The following is a 20,443-nucleotide window of genomic DNA, read 5'->3' as shown; positions in this document are numbered from 1 at the left end:
TTTTAATCTTCCATGTTTTTGCATAATCAGCAAAGACATCTAGGCTTCTCTGAAGTTTGTTTTTGAGTTCCTTAGGAACCCGGCCTTTGACTGTAATTGCAGTGTCATCTGCAAAAAGAAATAGACCGCTACCGTCAGGGAGTCGCGGAATATCAGATGTATAAAGGTTATACAATATTGGGCCTAATAGGCTTCCTTGCGGAACACCCGCAGGGATGGGGAACTCCTGTGAGTCCTTGCCGTTCATCGAAACCTTGAAACGTCTTTGACTGAGGTAGTCCTGAATGATTTTGACGAGATACGTCGGAATGTTCAAATTAACAAGCTTGTAAACCAAGCCGCCATGCCATACGTTATCAAATGCCTTCTCGACATCCAATAACGCCATGGCAGTCGACTTGGATACAGCTTTGTTAGCCCTAATATTGTTCGTCAGTCGCAGCAGTTGATGCGAAGTTGAATGGCCGCTACGAAAACCAAATTGTTCAGGCAACATTATGTTATTTTCATTGACAACGGCAAGGAGACGAGACAGAATAAGTTTTTCGAACAGCTTACTCAGCGAAGACAAGAGACTGATTGGCCTATAACTACTCGGAGACGTTGGGTCTTTACCTGGTTTGAGTATTGGGATGATTTTTGCAAGCTTCCATTTGGAAGGGAAGTAATGGAGCTCTAAACATTTATTGAATATATTGCTTAGCAAAATGTAGACTTTGTTGCTCATCTTTTTGAGTACCAGATTAAAGACTCCATCGTAGCCAGGAGCTTTCATATTCTTAAGACCCTTTACTGCTGAGCAGATCTGCTCGGGAGTAACTCTATCTTCATGGGGAACAACACAGGGGGTGGTTTCCAGGTGGACAATACACTCATCAACCCTATCTTCAAGAGGACTAACGATTGTTGAACCTAAGTTGTGCGACCTTACTAGATGTTCACCAATTGCTTCAGCTTTTTCGTCTGGAGTTATCAGCAGAGAATTTTGAACTTTGAGCGGAGGAACTGGTCTTGGTTTGTTTTTTAGAACCTTCGTCAGTTTCCAGAAAGGTCTAGAACGCTCGTCAAGATTTTGGAGAACACGTTCAAAGTTCTTGTTTCTGATTAACTCCATACGTTCCTTAATAAGCTTGTTCAGGGCAATGACCTGATACTTTTGTTCCATATTTCCGGTTCTCTGGAACTGCCGTCTACAGCTATTTCTAAGTGCAATGATATGTTTGGTGTGGGAATCGATGCTTACATACTCACCCCTAGCAGCAACCCGTCTCACACATCTTTCGTCTGCCTCATTGATAGCTTGCTGAAGGGTTTCCAAGGCAGTGTCGATGTCTTCGGTGGTAGAGATGACTGGATTCTCCTCAATAGAGCTATCCACTATACGTTGGAAGGCCATCCAGTTCACTCGTTGATAGTCTTTCCGTTGCCGCAGGGGAGAAACCGTAGCAGCTACGCCGAGCTCGCAAACCACCGGCTGGTGGTCGGAACTAAGATCGTTGACGGTGACTGGTTTTGGTATTGCTTGATTCGTCAGAAAGATGTCCAATGTCGATGGAGTTCCAGCTTGAGAGATGTACGTGGGATCCTCTGGATGTTCAATAGTGTAGTACCCCATTTGAAGATGGTCAAAGAGGAGACATCCGTTTCTGTTCCTCCGATGATTGCCCCAGAGCTCGTGACGCGCATTCAGGTCTCCTCCGACAATAATCTTGGCATTGGTCCTGGTGATTTTGGCGAGATCGTTTTTGAACTGTTGTGCTGTGCCATTATTGACCTGGCACTGTCTAGGGCAATAAACTACAATAACCCTCACAGCACCGGTCGATGTTGCTACCTCCACACCTAGAGATTCGATGACCGTTGTGTTTAGGTGCGGGATCACAGAGAAACTCACACCGTTTTTCACTACAATTGCAACTCCTCCCCCAGCTGAGCTGATTCGGTCCATACGTATAGTGCTGTAATCCTGTATCGAGAATGCATCCTTTGGTGTCAGGTGGGTCTCGGTGATAAGACCCACATCAATGTTGTAATCCTTCAGGAAAGTGCCAAATTCCAGCTTTTTCGCTCGGATGGAGCGAGCATTCCAGTTTAGAATTCTGATGGGCTTATGGTCCATATTTAACTACGATGTTGGCCAGAGCATTCAGCTGTTCAGCTTTCGTTCGGCAAGTGTAGCAAGCCGCGGTGATTTCCATAAAGATGCTCATGAGCTCGGCTGTAGAGAACAGCTGAGCGGAAGGAGCACCCTGGCCTTGATCCTGGCGTGGAGGATCGTTGACTACGCTTGCGTACGTTCGGAACCCAACAGGGGGGGACGTTTGTCGATAGTGTGTTTCGCCTTTTGAAGCTGGGGCTTGCTTGCTTCCTAGGGGAGGGAACGATTCCGGAGAATACTCTGGAAGCTTCGCCGGCTTCCTTCCTGGTTGGTTGGTGCTTGACGCCTTTTTACGGATCTGAAGAAATTCGGCTCGCTTTGGGCACGAGCGATCGGTGGCCTGATGCTGACCCTGACAGTTGGCACAACGGGGCTTGGCAGTAGCTTCCTGTTTACATTCGTCAGTGGGATGCGCTTCTCCACAAAGATTGCACCTGCTGTACAGGTGGCAATTACGTGACCCGTGGCCAAAATGGAGGCAGTTTTGGCAATGTGTCACGTCATTCTTTCGTTGGCGGTATCTGTCCCATTGCACTTCGATGCTGTCCACCGTTCGGATTTGTTGCAACTGCTTGAGAGTAGTTGAACCCTTTGGGAAATGGATCAAGAACAACGTGTCCTTGTGTTTTCCAGCACTTTCCGCACGACGCGTCATTTTGTAGACCGCCACCGGCTCCAGTCCGGTTTCGATTTTGAGCTGCTCCTTCAGTGAATCCGGGCAGACGTTTGGCAATCCGCTTAGGACCCCTTTGATTGGACGAGAGTCAACACGATCGTGCGTGTAGAATTCCGCATCAGTCTTCGACAGGAGAGACATCACTTTGTTGTAATCTGCTTCCGTGCTGCATGACACCTTCGTTCCGAACCGGGTAAACTTAAACACCGGCCGGATGTTCGCCTCGTAGATCATTTTCCTCAAGTCGCCGAAAGAGTGATTCACAACCACAATCGGAGGAAGCTTCAGCCTAGCGGGGGCTGGCGCTTGCGCGACTGCTGTTTTGGTCACTTTTGCTGGGGGCACCGCCGCAGCATCGTTCACTTCCGCGAGTTTCAACCTGACAGAGGTCGCCGCATGACCATCTGCTGTGTTCTCGTTCGCTAATAACGCGAAACGGTTGCCCGAGAGCACCGAGGCACCTTCCATTCCGTCTTCTGACTTCTTCCTTTTCTTCGTGTGCTTTGGAATCACCACTGTTTCAGTCGCCGGCTGCGACATACTTCCGAACTACCGAGAAAACACTATAAAACCACAGAGATAATCAAACACACTTCCGCACGCGTCGAAAATCAAACTCCGAATGATGACCAGCTTATTATAGTAACGAGATACCCGTGTTTATATATTATACACAAGGTGCCACCTAGCAAATAAATCACGAATCAAAGACTCAACTATCAGACATTTTTTAGCTTGTTGAAGAACTTTGTTAAAGACGGCATCATTCTATCTTATCAGGATTCTGAGATATAGAAGTTTGAAGTTTGATCTAACACCTCAAGAAGTTGAAATGCTGATAGCCAAAAGCTTTTGCTGTATGCTAATACAAGGCAGCTATGCATTCGTACTGCTTATGTAGGGCGGCAAGCAGTTCAAATGTTCCATGCGGTCTGGTGTACGGCTTATTCAAATGCTTAGCGGACCAGGGATGGTGAATATTCAGAAACTCTTATTATGTGAAATTGATTTTAGAAACCTGAATCTTCAGGACATTTTGTTGCTCTTTACTTGCTGTGCTAAAGAACTATAGGCTATATTTACGCTATAAGCGATATTACAGTGCCTTTTCAGGGCGCTGTTTGAACCTTTTGTGGTACGCTTATGCGTTTGTGACGATCTTAATCCCTTACCTTCCTTTTCCCTATCCAATCCTTTATTCCTTTCCCTCTCCCTGGGGTAAACGATGACTAGGTTTGTGTTCATGGCGATGGCACAATTTTTTCAAATGGAGGAGAACGTGCCTCTAGAGCCGACCTACTGATACCTGATACCTGAAGGTGCTAGCCCCATCAACGGGGTTGTCCCAGTGCTAGTTGGCAGGTGGTCGAGAGATGGCGACATTATTACAATGAGTACCTTAACCTTCATCCAGCCAACGTACATTTTCCACCTTCGGAAAAGCACAAAAATGGTCATAACTTTTTTGTTTTTCGATGGATTTTGATGAAATTTTCACAACTTCCCGAAAAACTCTTCAAGTTTATTATGCCGGGGACATGGGAACCTGATCCACATGGTTCCGGAGTTATTCCGGATTGTCTTGGGGTACCAAAATTGGCCACATACTTTGCGCAACGTATATCTCAAGATCCCGATGAGGTAGAAGTATAGTGTCTTCGGCGAATTTGTTCAGAAGATTAAGAACTAACTGGCAACATCGATTTTGGTTCGCGATTCGGCCGCTAGGCAGCGCCAGTGTCGAAAATGTTCAAACCCTCATATCTCAGAAACCTGATATGATAGAATTATGCTGTCTTCGGCAAAATTCTTCAGCAAGCTCAGAACTATCTGATAGTAAAGTCTTTGGTTTGGGATTTATCCGCTAGGTGGCGCATTGTGTCTGAAAAATTCAAACACGTTTATCTCGATACCCTAATGAGGTACAAGCATGCCGTTTTCAGCAAAGTTGTTCAGCAGGCTAAGAACTATCTGGCAATGGCGTCTTTGGTTTGAGAATCGTCCGCTAGGTGGCGCCAGGGTCAAAAATCTTCAAACTTCTATATCTCAGAATCCTGATAAGATAGAATGATGCTTCAACAAAGTTCTTCAGCAAGCTAACAACTGTCTGATAGTTGAGTCTTTGATTCGTGATTTATTCGCTAGGTTATACGCTATACCGTCTTTGACCCCCTGCAGACAAATTTTGTCAGCCCACAATATTGCTCCTTTCTTTCTTCCGGGAATGTCTCCGGAAGTTTTTCCAAGAATTTCTCTACGAATTCCTCTGGATATGTCTCCGGGAATTCTTCCGGAATTTTTTCCAGCATTTCCTCTAGGACCCACATCCGGAACTCCTGCGGAGATTCCTTCGGTAATTTCCCCAGGAATTCTTCTGGGAATTTTTTCAGGAGTTCTCCAGGAGTTCCTCCGGATTTCCTCAGAGAATTTTCCCAGGAATACCTCCATGAGTTCCTCTGGAAATTACTCCATGAATTGCTCTAGGATTTTCCTCAAGAATTCTTTCAAGAATTTCTCCGAGATTTTTTCTAGGAGTTCCTCCAGGAATAACTCCGGGAATTCCCTCGGGAATTTCTTCAGGAAATCCGCCAGGAATTGCTTCGGAAAATTCTTCAAGAAATTATTCGGGAAATCCTCCATATTTTTTTTCAGGTATTCCTCCGAGATTTCCTCCGGGAATTTTACCAGGAAAATTTCTGGCTTTCTTTAAAAAAAATCCACTGGGAATTTTTCTAGGAAGTCTTCCGTGACTTTTTTTTTGCAGAAAACCCTCTGAGAATTTCTCCAGGAATTCCTCTGGGAATTTCTCTAAGATTCCTCCGGAAATCTCTCTAGAAATTCTCCCTGGAATTTATAAAGAAATTCCACTAAGAATTTCTTCAGGAAATTCTTTCAATTTTTTTCCTGGAATTCCACTAGGATTTTTTTTTACGATTCCCTCCTGGAATTTCTAAGAGAATTCCTCTAAGACTCCCATCAGCAATTCCTCCAGTGATTCCTTCTGTAATTTCTCCTGGACTTTTTCCGGGATAATTTCCAGGAATTCTTTCGGGTATTTCTCCAGGAATTCTCCCGGGGATTCCTCCAGGAATTTCCTCAGGGGATTCCTCCAGAGATTCTTCCAGGGCTTTCCTTTAGGGAATCCCCCAGGATGGAGGATTCCCTGAAGAATTTTCCAGAGGAATTGCTGGAGAAATCACCGGAAGAATTCCTAGAGACATTTCCTGAGGAATTCCTGTTGGAAATCCTAGAGGATTCTCAGAGAGGAATACTTGGTGAAATTCCCAGAGTATTTCCTGAGCAAATTCCGAAGATTTCCTTTAAAATATCCCGGAGAAATTTCAGAAGAGCTCCCGGAGGAATTCCTGAAAGTTTTTCTGGAGGATTTCCAGAAGAAATTCCCAAAACAACTCGGAGGAATTCCTGGAGCAATTCCCGGAAGATAAATTCCCGGAGGTATTCGTAAAGGAAGTCCTACAGGAATTCCGGGAGAAATTCTCGAGGGTTTTAAGAGAAAAAAATCACGGAAGACTTCCTGAAGAGATTCCTGGAGAAATTACCAGAGGATTTTCTTGACAAAAAAACCAACAGTTTTTCTTGGAAAATTCTCGGATATATTCCTGGAGAAACTCCTGGAAAAATTCTCGAACAAAATCCTAGAGAAATTCTTGGAGGAATTCCTATAGAATATCTCGGAAGAATTTCTGAAGAAATTCCCGGAGGAGTTCATGGACGAATTCCTGGGGAAATTATCAGTGAAATTTGAAGAAAAAATCTTGGAAAAAAAGTCCGGAGGAATTTCTGGAAAAATTCCCAGGAGAAATTCCGTAGAAATTGCCGAAGGAATTCCTGAAGGAGTTCCTGATGGGAGTTCTAGATGAAATCCTGGGGAAATTTCCGGAGGAATCCCCGGAGGAATTCCTGGATGATTTCCTAGAGGATTTCCCGGAGGAACTTCTGGAGGAAATCCTAGAAGAATTCCCGGAAGATTTCCTGATGAAATTCCTGAAGGAAGTTCTTGAGGAATTCCCAGTGGAATGCTTGGATAAATTTCCGGTAGAATTCCCGGAGAAATTCCTAAAAAAAATCCCGAAAGAGTTCCTGTAGAAATTCCGGGAGACATACCCGAAAGAATAAACTGAGTAAAATACAATATGACAAATTGTAGGGCGACAAAATTTGTCTGCAGGGGGTCAATGACGGTGTTAAAGTATTGCCTCTTGTGCCACCGTACTCGACCATCTACTATCCTGCCAAATGGCTCTTGGCTTGCTGAACAACTATGCTGAAAATGGAATACTTCTTGTTCATTAGGGTTTTCATACAAATATTTTCTTGACACTAGACGGAACCTATCTAATAATATCGGAACCAAGGACACCATATATGTCTAACTTCCTTTTAACTTTCGGAAAAAATTGCTGGGCGTTTACCGATTTTTGAGATAAAATGGTTTGAATGTTTTGATTGCTGGTGTCACCTAGCGTCGCCATTGCCGGATAGATCTCAACCTGCCGAACAATTTTACAGAAAACGCCATGCTTTCAACTTATTACAGTAACGAGATACACGTGTATGAATATAATACACAAGCTGCCATCTAGCGAATAAATCACGAATCAAAGACTCAACTATCAGACAGTTTTTAACTTGCTGAAGAACTTTGTTGAAGACGACATCAATCTATCTTATCAGGATTCTGAGATATAGAAGTTTGAAGATTTTTGACCCTGGCGCCACCTAGCGGACGATTTTCGAACCAAAAACGCCATTGCCAGATAGTTCTTAGCCTGTTGAACAATTTTACTGAAAACGACATGCTTGTACCTCATTAGGGTATCGAGATAAAAGTGTTTGAATTTTTCAGACACAATGCGCCACCTAGCGGATAAATCCCAAACCAAAGACTTTACTATCAGATAGTTCTGAGCTTGCTGAAGAATTTTGCCGAAGACAGCATAATTCTATCATATCAGGTTTCTGAGATATGAGGGTTTGAACATTTTCGACACTGGCGCTGCCTAGCGGCCGAATCGCGAACCAAAATCGATGTTGCCAGTTAGTTCTTAATCTTCTGAACAAATTCGCCGAAGACACTATACTTCTACCTCATCGGGATCTTGAGATATAGGTTGCGCAAAGTATGTGGCCAATTTTGGTACCCCAAGACAATCCGGAATAACTCCGGAACCATGTGGACCAGGTTCTCATGTCCCCGGCATAATAAACTTGAAGAGTTTTTCGGGAAGTTGTGAAAATTTCATCAAAATCCATCGAAAAACAAAAAAGTTATGACCATTTTTGTGCTTTTCCGAAGGTGGGAAATGCACGTTGGCTGGATGAAGGTTAATGGCGACGTTGCAAGCACCGAAGGTGGCGTTATAACAGATCTAGAAGTACGTGCAGAGGATGAAGGACTTCCGGCCCTGACCTCCAGGAGATTGAGGAGGTAGTTGGCCGGTTGGAAAACAACGAAACCGCATGACTAACAAGCGAGCTTCTGAAACACGGTGGAGAATCACTGGTGCGAACACTACACTGGGTCATTATCAAGATTTGGGAAGAAGTAGTATTACCGGAAGAAAGGATGGAAGGTATCGTGTGTCCCACCTACAAAAAGGGGGACAAGTTGGATTGCCGTAACTTCCGCTCGATCACACTACTGAGCGCTGCCGATGACGTAGTTACTCAAATTTTATGCCGCTATCTATCACCGATTGCAAGCGAGTTCGTAGGGCAATATCGGGCTGGATTCATGGGCGAACGCACTACAACGAACGTACCAAATGTTCGTCATCCGCCACATGTTGCAGAACTGCCGCGAATGCAACGTGCCCACACATCACTTGTTCATCGGTTTTAAATCGACGTATGACACAATCGATCGAGACCAGTCATGGCAGATTATGCGCGTATACGGATTTCCGGATAAACTGACACGATTAATCAGAGCGACGACAGATCGAGTAATGTGCGTTGTTCGAGTATCAGGGACACACACTCTTGAATTCTTTCGAATCTCGCACAGGAATACGGTAAGGTGATGACCTTTCGTATTCGTGCTCATTGTTCAACATCGAATTAGAAGGTGTAATAAGGAGAGCGGAGACAAACACGAGTGGTACAATTTACACGAAATCTATTCAGCTACTTCCTACTTGGGTTCACCGATGATGTTGATATTATAGCTCGTAAATTTGAGACGATGGCGGATACTTACATCCGACTAAAGATTGAAGCCAGGCGAATCGGATTAGTCAATGTGACGAAGACAAAGTACATGATGACAGAGGGCTCTAGGCAGGATTGATCGCGCCCGCTACCTCGAATCTCTATTGACGGTGATGAAATCGAGGTGGTTGAGAAATTCGTGGACTTGGGCTCATTGGTGACCGCCGACAGCGACACCACCAGAGAACGTATTTTGGCATCAAATCGTGCTAACTTGGGACTTCGCAGTAAAACGCTGATTACATCGGTAGTCCTCTATGAGCACTAAACAAGGACTATACGTGCAGAGGACCAACGCGCCCTTGAAGTTTTCGAAGGGAAGGTGCTGCGTACCATCTACGGCTCGCGTAGTGCAGATGGAAGGCGGGTTTTGGAGAAGGCGAATGAACCACGAGCTGCATCAGCTGCTGAGAGAACCAACCATCGTCCACAACGCGAAAATTGGGAGGCTACGGTGGGCGGGTCACGTCATCAGGATGTCGGATAGCAACCCGATTACAGAGTGCGGAACTGGAGACACACAGTCATGGATCGAGTCGAATGGAGAAGACTCTCACGTACAGCAGAGGACTGTCAGGCCTTAGTCTGACCGGTAATGTAAGGTAAGTAAATAATAGTAAGCAAGGAAAAAATGTGAATGTTTACTTATTGTTCACATCAGGTACATTTGCACTTGATACATAAAACAATCCCTTACACACTAATGACACGAAAAAGAAAAATGCATTGACTCAACATTGATTTACATTGGTTTGACAACCCAGCATTCAAATTCGCTTTGATTGTATGTTAATTCCCAAGCAGTAGGAAAGTCCACCTGGTTCATCAGTCGAAGAATTTATTCGGAAAGGTTAGCAATGCATTGAAATGATAACTAACCTACTCCAATCGGGCGATATTTTATTGTATCATAAAACCAGACTTTGCACGACTGGCCGGCTGCTGATCAACACCTATATAGGTACGGACGGAATGATAACGACTTTTATTCCAATACATACAGGACGACGCTGATAGCGTATTGGCTGAGGCCAGCGTTCCACATGGTAACAGCGTGATATCATTTGGAATAATCTATAGCCACTTTTAGCTTCGTCATATTCGTCTATGTATGTATGTTCATTCAAAAAAGTACTTAAGTCACTAAAAATTGGATACGCTAGTTCAATAGCCTCCAGCTGCAAATAAGTTTTCTAATGATCCTTGATAATCATATTTTTACCAAACGATTAACCATTAGATGACAGATGAGATGCGTACAATGTACCGTTTAACCCTGTTGGTTTGACCACTTTTAAACTGGAGTATATTGTGCCAAACAATATATTTATTTGTTATTAGACAATATGCAACACAAACTGATATTCACGCCGAATATTTGTAAATAAAAATAATATTTAGTTAATGCAAATGAGAATCAATCACCAATATGTTACTTTAGTGAATGGATTCTAAATTTGTCATAAAACAGGAAATCATTTCAATTTGCGGAACTTTATTGAATCATTTATCAAGCTACGCGCAGTTACCGTCAACAAATCAACACTAAACTACTTATTTTCTTGGTTGACTGGAAGTTATAGCTCGGCTCGGTGTGTTATGAATTACCGCACGCTCAACATGAGCTATGCACTTTCTATCATTGTTTAGCCGACGTTTGTGCGATATATAAAACGTCATCGGTGCTTCCTGGTAAGGTCAACCCAACCGATTGAGCAGCAATCGAAGTTTGCTACGATCATCGGACTGGCTCAACAAGATCAAGAGGTGCTATATAGACACATCAAATTACGATTTGTAAACATTTATAAGTGCGGACCAGAAAACACTTCGACCCGACGTATACGTCGGCCTATAGGACTTCGGTCTGCCTGCGAACTGTGCGCTTATCATCATCATGAATAATGAAAATAATGATGCATTTCTGCGGACTTTTTGCGTTGGTGTTCAGCTCATAATTAAATACATCTGAATGAGCCTCTGCACGAATCTGGCGTACTGCTCACTCCCACAGAAAATTTGAAAACAGTTCGCACAGTAAAAGTCAAATGTGACTTTTACTGTGCGCGGTGTTTTCAAATTTTCTGTGGGAGTGAGCAGGACAGGGCAAATTCGTACAGAGGCTCATTCACCACTAACGAGCAATTTAGATAGAACACACAGCTTCAGAGAATACCGCATTACCCCGCTAATTCGACAAAGATTGTTGTCGAATTACCGGGGAAAACTTTCAATTCGACAAACAGGTCACAATAAGCACCTTGATCATTAAAATTAGGCAGCTCAATTGTTGTTTTTGGTTTTATTTTCGGATTTGTAACTGAACACAAGTCCAACTGTAGTATGAATGTAGAACTTGTTCTTTGTACCAGTGTTGGGAATACTCACTTGTAAGAGTGATACTCACTTGCTTCTATCTCAGTCCAGAAGCATGCTATCAAGAAATAATGTTAGAAGGGCTTTTAGATTGCAGTTGAGTCTAAAAGTTTGTCGAATAAAGTAAAGGCCGCAAACCCATACCAAAGATGTAAGAGAGCTGTGAGTAGGAGGTGAGTAAAATTCGTGTAATTTATACTCACCTTGCGCTCACAGCTCTCTCACGGTTTTGGTATGCGTCTGCGACCTTTACTTTATTCGGCAAACTTTTAGATTAAACTACAATCTAAAAGCCCTTCAATTCAATCATTTTTTGAGAGCATGCTTCTGGACTGAGATAGAAGCAAGTGAGTATAACTTTTCACTAGTGAGTATTCTCAACACTGCTTTGTACGATTGTTGGCTGTCGAAGTTCATTGCGGTTGATCGGTTGTCGGATAGCATCAACTCTGAACTTCCGGAACAGCATAGCACAATAGGCCTAATCAAAAGACCTTTAGAATCAGCTGATTTTGGGGCCTTTGACAGTTCTACTATGGAAATGACAGTTCAGCGTTTGCGCCTTCGTTCGGCAGTTGTAAACAGTGGTATACACGGATCTGTCAACAGAAAAGGCCTATATCGAATTATTACAGTGGAAATTGCTGTAACATTGCAACATTTGAACACTTTTGGATTGCACAAATTTCGAATAAGCGAGGTGCGAATTAAAAAGTGTCGAATTAGCGGGGTAGAACGATATTTGTATTAAGACCTTGTCAACACCGCTGTTACATAGGTAATTGCAACAGCAAATGTAGACATAATCAACGATTAGTGTAATAACATGGTTTTTCAGTAGTGCAGACCACCACACCGGAAGCTGCTAACTAGAAATCGACTGACCACACGTGCCTGTGATACACAATGCTGCGCTATCGGATTAGGGGGATTAGGGGCATAATGGACACCCGGGGCGAAATAGACACCCCTGTTTTTGCCGAAACCGTTGACTTTTATGTAAATTTTTTAATGCATGAGTGTAAAGGAACAAGTCATTGTTCTATTTTTCAAAAGTACCATTTATATTCCTTTAAAATAACCAAAATATCATAGAAATTGAGGTATGTTTTTTATATGGTGGATTTCTTATAATATTGAAGCAGTAGCAAATAAGGTATTACGAGTGACTGAGTGTGTCCACCATACAAACAAGTGAATTGTTAGCTTATCTACATGTATACGTAGATTTAGCAATGGATGAAGTATTATATTTTTGATCAGAACACACTGAAAATAGCAATGTCAATTTTGTAGTCTATTCGGGGCAAAATGAACACTGGCAATTACGAATGGATGTACGCACATTGCATACTGTTAGGCGTTTTAGAGAGTTTGAAAAAAATCAATCCGATTATTTTAGCCTAAAAATGAATTAATCAACTTTGAAGTTATGTAAACTCGTCTAAGATGGAGAATTATATCTGTGGTATTGAACTCCGTAGGCAAATTACTTAACTGGTCGATATTCTCAAAGATACAGCATAAATTATGCCCCTAATCCCCCTATGTGTCAATAAAAGTATTTCGAACCCAACACAGATTAAGTTATTCTAGAAATAATAAACTATTTATAGGCTAGTTTCAAGAGCGCTTTCATACTTACTTAGCAATTCGCGGAGTTGCTTGAAAAATATGGAATTAACGTGTGCCTTCGTTGTGCGTTTTTCCTTCTTATCACTGATGAAATACTGAATTTCATCTTCGGGTCGCTGTTTTCTGAAAAGACAAAAAAAGGTTGTAAGTTGTAACTATCCCCGAGAAGAAAATATCGGACAAAATTTCCCGTTTCTATTCAACCATCACGAGCACGATGATACTGATAGAAACGATCATATTCTAGTGAATGTTTTAGCAGTTTTAGTATTTGCAAAACAGGTGGTATGAGACTCCGTTGCCAAACTCGGTTTTTACAGCAGTCGTCATATTTTTCCAACTCTGTAAGCCTAGTTGGATAAATGTACGAGTCGTGCTGTAAAATCTCCATTTTGACACTCTTTACATAAATAACTATCATACGCTGACACTGTTTCTATCATTTGAAAATTAAAGGAAATTCTTTCATAGACTTACAACAAATCATCACAAACTGTGACCAATGACCATACGCAAAACAGGTAGCCATTTCTTGTCTTTTTAAAAGCAAGAACTCTCACCTAGCCATACTGTCATCAGTCGGGAAATAATTCCAATTCATTTCTGACTGGTTCAATCGAACCATTTCATTAGAATGCACCCGCGTGCCCTTTCAAACGTTGGCCAGCATTTGCATAGACAGCAATAACAATAATAATAGTAGCAGCTCAGTGCGTGGCCACCGTGTGGTATAATTCCGGAATATCGGTACCTGCTTACATTCGATCGTGCTGTTTTACGAGTTCGTTGTGTTGCGTTACTGCTGGTCATCCACGTCATAGGCTGGCTGCTTTCTTGAATTTAGAACTATTTAGTGCGACCATTCGGACGCCGAATGTTGATCAATTGAACGGGATAAGAACTACAATTTGGTTCAATTCTTCAATCATATTTGACGATACCAGGGTTAATTCAAAGATGTGATTCAGTGCCCTTTGCAGGTCCATTTTTCTATACTGCATCGCACATTGTCGATCAACCTAATAGGTAAAACCTATATGTTGTATGTAAAAGTACCCAGGTAACCAATGAGCACTTAAATAAGTCGTATTTCAGCTTCAAAACTACATTATACAGGGTGTTAGGTTCATGAGTGCAAACTTTTTAAAGGGTGATAGAGGACCATAAATGGTGACAAAAACTGTTCTATGCATATGGTAAAATCTCAACCGTTACGTAGTTATTGAACTTCCCATGTTTTTGACTCTTATTGCCTTAACTGGCTATAGCTTGAAAATGGTCAAACTTATCGCAGTTTTTGATCCTTATTCGAAAGATTATTGAGTTTTATATCGAATGACATCTTTGAATCGATTGGTTCAGTTGAATAACTCTAAATTGAGCTTGAATAAGGGTGAAAGTAACATGATCGAAGTCTCTTCATCGACTCTTTTTTCTTCAAATTTATGTGACAAGATGTAAGTATGATTGAACTTTTTGGTCATAAATCGCTAGGTTGCGATGCAATCTAGCGTCTAAGTGTAAAAAAGTTCGATGGAATTTGCATCTTGTCACTTTAATTTGCAGAAGAGAGAGTCGATGAAGAGAACTCTCTCATGTTACTTTCGCCCTTATTTAAACTCAATCTAGAACTAAGTTTTCTAGAGCATAATATTGTACGTGCAGTTGAAACTCGGAATTTTCGACTAGCGAAGTTGGATTTTTCTTCAAATCCGTGCGTCGGACCTAACTTCGGAAGTAGTGCACTGTATAGCGGACCAGGTTTGCTATACAGCGCACCACTTCCGAAGTTAGGTCCGACGCACGGATTTGGAGAATAATTCAACTTCGCTAGTCGAAAACTCCGATTTTCAACTAAATTGAGAATAGCTAAAAAGAGTGTGAGAGGGCCCATATAGCCGAGGCGGTAAACGCACGACCATGCTGAGGGTGACGGGTTCGATTCCCGGTCGGTCCAGGATCTTTTCGTAAAGAAACTTGACTTCCTTGGGCATAGAGTATCTTCGTGCCTGCCACATGATATACGCATGCAAAATGGTCATTGGCAGAGGAAGCTCTCAGTTAATAACTGTGGAAGTGCTCATAGAACACTAAGCTGAGAAGCAGGCTTTGTCCCAGTGAGGACGTTACGCCAAGAAGAGGAGAGGAGGAGTGTGTTTTAAATTGTTTTGTCAATTATCTTTGAAACATGCGTAATAAATTAAAATTCTTTCTTTGGCAAAGTTATGATCCCTGTTACACTCTACAATTCGTTTTTTGACACCAAACTTCTAGCTCTTATCGTTTTCTTGCAATTTTGATTTAAATGTGCGGCACAGTGCGCTAAAAAGTGCTTACCATGACAGTTGCAAGAAAACGATGAGAGATAGAAGTTTGATGTCGAAGAACGAATTGTAGAGTGGAACAGGGGCCACTACTTTGCCCAAGAAAGAATTTTAAGTTATTACGCATTTTTCAAAGATAATTGACAAAAACAAATAAAAACACACTACTTTTGAGCTATTTGCTCTAGAAAACTTAGTTATTCAACTAAACCAACCGATTCAAAGATGCCATTTGATAGAAAATTCAATAATATTTCGAATAAGGGTCAAAAACCGTGATAAGTTTGACCATTTTCAAGTTAAGTCAGTTAAGGCGATTAGAGTAAAAAACAAAGTTCAATAACTACGTAACGGTTGAGATTTGACTATATGCGTAGAACATTTTTTTCACTATTTATGGTCCTCTATCACCCTTTAAATGTTTGCACTCAGGAACCTAACACCCTGTATTATGTTTAGAGTTCAAAACCGAATTAGCGACAATTTTTCTTTTTCTTACACTCACGGAGACAAATTTCGTTCGTTTGGAACAAAAAAAATACTCATGTTTATTCGGTAAACTGATAATAGTAGTTTACGCAACAAGGTGCAGAATAAAGATTTTTACAGCACGAGTCTTGAGCTTGATTGACCGCCCGCAGTTGCAACTCCAGTATCGCCAGACCAACTACACTCACACAAGGAACCAATGAGATAGCTGCTTGGGACTAACAGGCATCTTCAGTGTATGAGCGTTGGTGGTCTTGTATTTTTAGGCGATAATGGCGACTGCTGCGTCAGGTTGCAGGTCAATGGGGAAGGGGAGGGAAGTGATGATTGCAATCGCTTGCCCACATCAGGCCGTTGAGTCCTCTGCGCCTGCACAAGGTCATGCGGATGTTGGTGTGTTGGTGGGAAATGTTTATTTTTGGCACATGGATCATGCATTGGTGCAGGCGTGCCAGGCGTAAAGCGATAGAATGTGTGAAGATTACTATGAAGCGGCACAGTCCGCTTGGTTGCATAACTTGTAGGCGTTATATGATAGATTTACACTGTGCTGTAATGAAAGTTGGAAGGAAGGGAAACGGCTTTTTTTTTTCAATCCGTTTCTGGTTCTAGCGATCGCTACGAACATACGAATATACATGAGATGTATATGTAGGAGAGAGAGAGAGTGAGAGAGAAAGTAGATAGAAAGATTCAAAGTAGGAGGAAAGGGACGAGCCAGGGATTGAACCCAGGACCTTCTGCATATGAATCAGAAGCGGTAGCCACTAGACCACCAAGCTCGTAGTCGTACATTTATCCAACGAGGCTTGCCGAGTTGGATAATTACGACGAGTGCTGGAAAAATCGAGTTCTGCACTGAGTTGCGTACAACGTTTTTTTGAAATTCCATAAATTACCGCTTAAGGATAGTTTTTAACAAATTTTTTCATCAAACTGTACACTGATGTTCATAGCCATGTTTAAGAAAGTCTGATCAGAACAGGTTATACTGTGCATTTGTCACATTTTTTCAGAGCTGCGTCCAGAAATGCCCAAGAAGTTGATCAAAACTGAAAACAGTGCTGTAATGGTTCATTACGCAACGCAAATCAGTGCTGTAATGAACCATTACAGCACTGCTAATTTGGTGTGGGAAAGTAGGCCTTTTCCTGTCAGATTTGCGTGAGGTAAAACAGCCTATTACGATGAGAAATTGCAAAAAATATTTAAAACTAAAATAATAATTTTTAAAACTAACTCAATTACATATTGATTTCTACAATACCCATTGAAGAGCTCCCGTTCCGCCGCCGAGAACATAAACAAAACTCCCAACTTCCAGCTGCAGTACGAAACAAGATTTCCTCATGCAAAAAAAGCCAAGTTTCACCAAAAGTTTCCACGATCCCATTGATTTCGGGAGCGTATGCTATCTACATGATGTTGGTATTGGAAGTGACACGCGGGAAGTGGGTTTTCATAGAGAAGGAAATGACTTTGTAAATATAATCGGAAAACAAATAGTTCCGTAGGGCCGAACTGCCACAAAAAAAAACAAAAAAAATTACATGTGTTTCTAACATAACCTGTCAGAAGATGCACGTTTGTTTAAAAAATTGATTGAATTTGCTTCAAATGTGACGTTCGATTTGCCCCAAACAGTTTTATTTTTTGTTGCCAGAACAAATTGACAATTTATTTGAGTTTACCCGAAATATTTTTGATTTTACCATGCTTTTTTCTGCGTGCTGCTTTTGCCTTGCGTTAAACACAATGTCGGAAGTGGCCAGGAGTATAATACAGCGCACCACTTTCGACATTGTGTTTAACGCAAGGCAAAAGCAGTGGATGTTAAACAAAAATTGTCGCTAATTCGGTTTTGAACTGAAAACATAATATCTGCTTGCTGTCGTGTCATAGCAGTTCGACTGCTAAATTACCCTCACGGAGACAAATTTCGATCGTTTGAAACAAAAATATTCATGTTTATTCGGTAAACTGATAAAATATTTAAAACTAAAATATTAATTTTTAAAACTAACTTAATTACATATTAATTTCTACAATACCCATTAAAGAGCCCCCCGTTCCGCCGTCGAGAACATAAACAAAACTCTCAAGTTCCAGCTGCAGCACCAAACAAGATTTCCTCATGCAAAAAAAAGTCAAGTTTCACCAAAAGTTTCCACGAAATCCCATTGATTTCGGGAGCGTATGTTATCTACATGATGTTGGCACATTCAACGCGGGAAGTGGGTTTTCCTAGAGAAGGAAATGATTTTGTAAATTTAATTGGAAAACAAATAATTTCCGTAGGGCCGATTTGCCACAAAAAAAAAACAATTTTTTTTACGTTTGTTTCTAACATAACCTGTCAGAAGATGCATGTTTGTTTCAAAAATGCATTGAATTTGCTTCAAATGTGACGTTCGATTTGCTCCAAACAGTTTTATTTTTGTTGCCAGAACAAATTGACAATTTATTTGAGTTTACCTGAAATATTTTTGATTTTACCATGCTTTTTTCTGCGTGTATCAGCTACACTTAGCCCATTGTATCGGCTTCTGAAGAAGGATGTGAACTATGAATGGACTTCCGACTACGAAGCTGCGTTCCACAATATCAAGCTGAAGATTTGCTCGAACAACGTGTTGATCCCATACAATCCTGATTGGCCGGTAGTATTAGTTACAGATGCTTCTGGCAAAGGCATTGGTGCTGCGCTGTTTCAAGTGTGTCCAGATGGAAGACCAGTGACTTTTATTTCAAGAGTACTGAAAAACCACGAGAAGGAATACTCTCCGCTGGATATTGAAGGTTTGGCTGCGTATTACGCTGTTCGGAGGTTAAGCGGTTATCTACTTGGACGAAATTTTACAATTTGGATCGATCATCAATCGTTAGTATCGCTTTTTGGACGAAAAGGCATTCCGAATATGGTGTTCGGCAAGCTGCAGCGGTTCCTGGCCAATTATGTTTACGAGAACAAATACATCAAAGGAGTCAGCAACAAGGTGGCCGATTTTTTATCAAGATCTCCGGTATTGTGCTGTGAAGACGACGATATTAACGATGAAAAAGCGATGTACCTGCAGTTCATAGAATTCAGAAGCATAGAAGCAGTTAATTGTTGAAACTCGACGAGATCCTGCCCTGAGGCGTGTTGTGAACTATGTCAAGACTGGATGGCCAACCAATGTACACGACCCAGAGTTGAAGAAGTTCTTCGTCCGCAGAACAGAGCTAATCGTGGAAGAGAAAGTACTGATGTGGGGTTACCGTATCGTGGCACCTGCGAAACTTCGGACGTTCCTGCTTCAAGAATTGCACTCAACGCATATGAGAATCGTCAAGATGAAGTCGTTGGCGAGGAATTATTTCTGGTGGCCTAGCATCGACAAGGATATTGAAGATTTGGGTAAGCGATGTGAACAATGTATCCAGTTCCGGCCTGAATCGGGGAATGTTCCGATTTCTCCATGGAAGCTATGTTCCCGGCCATTCGAGCGATTTCACATAGATCATCTGTTTTTGAAGAATAAGAACTTCCTGATCATAACGGATAGCTACTCCAAATGGGTGTAGGTTTATTTGGTGAGTTCGTTGACGACTAAAGAGACCATTGAAAAGCTGGAGGATTGTTTTGGACGATTCGGAAATTGCGATGTTCTTGTGTCGGATAATGGAAGATCGTTTACTGCGGCCGAATTTCAAGAATTTTGCAAGGAGAAAGGAATACGGCATCTGACTTCAGCACATCTCATTTCAGATCATAAATTTGCCACTGTCAAGGTAAGCACTTTTTTGCGCACTATGGCACATTTAAACTGAAATTGCAAGAAAACGATAAGAGCTAGAAGTTTGGTGTCAAAGAACGAATTGTAAAGTGGAACAGGAGCCACAATTTTGCCTAAGAAAGAATTTTAATTTATTACACATGTTTCAAAAATAATTGACAAAAACAAATTAAAACACACTATTTTGAGCTGCTATAGAAAACTTAGTTATTCAACTAAACCAATCGATTCAAAGATGCTGTAACCGCGGCGGAGTTTGGGAGACCGACGGAGTGTTTGGGATCGTTCTTTCACTTCACTAAGTACCGACACGACACGTTTACTGGGGACGGACTACTGCGGAACGAAGTTTATTGCGACGAACAAAAATATACAGATGTGTTCTGTTCTGCAGTTTATTCTTAACTGATTCGATTCTGGTTTGCATATAGCATTATATGGAAATTCAGTAGAAAGAGAATCTAAAAGGCCTATCCGAACGTAGATCAAAATCGGATTTCTTTCACTAGCCGAAGGCTAGTGATAAGGAAGACTGATATCTGGCTATTATGACCTTGACATTGGAATAACAGAGATCGATAGTGCTATCACTTAAATTTAGTACAGAGAGTATCAGAGAAATATTGAAATTGGGAGATAAATTTCTACTTAGCTCTAGGGTGGCTCCACCATATGCCGGCCCCTGTTGAAAGGTCGTACCTTTCAACCGACTTTCCTGATGCGGATGCTGAGAGAGGGCTGCTCGTTGACCTCAATCGTCTTCGGGGTTTCTCGT

At 41.7% G+C, this 20,443-nt stretch overlaps 1 protein-coding gene across 1 annotated transcript in view; it reads right to left on the bottom strand.

The window, feature by feature from the left end:
- The window catches only part of LOC109403521 (ATP-binding cassette sub-family D member 3), a 79,649-nt gene that overhangs the window by 38,247 nt on the left and 20,959 nt on the right, over positions 1-20,443 (bottom strand). Inside the window, exon 2 of the mRNA XM_062845344.1 lies at positions 13,087-13,199. Within this exon, the coding sequence (XP_062701328.1) occupies positions 13,087-13,199 (113 nt within the window). The remainder of the gene's footprint in view (positions 1-13,086; positions 13,200-20,443) is intronic.

This window comes from Aedes albopictus, chromosome 1 (genome assembly GCF_035046485.1).
Source record: "Aedes albopictus strain Foshan chromosome 1, AalbF5, whole genome shotgun sequence".
NCBI classification, from domain to species: Eukaryota; Metazoa; Arthropoda; class Insecta; order Diptera; family Culicidae; genus Aedes; species Aedes albopictus.
This window is presented reverse-complemented; position numbering and strand designations above follow the sequence as displayed.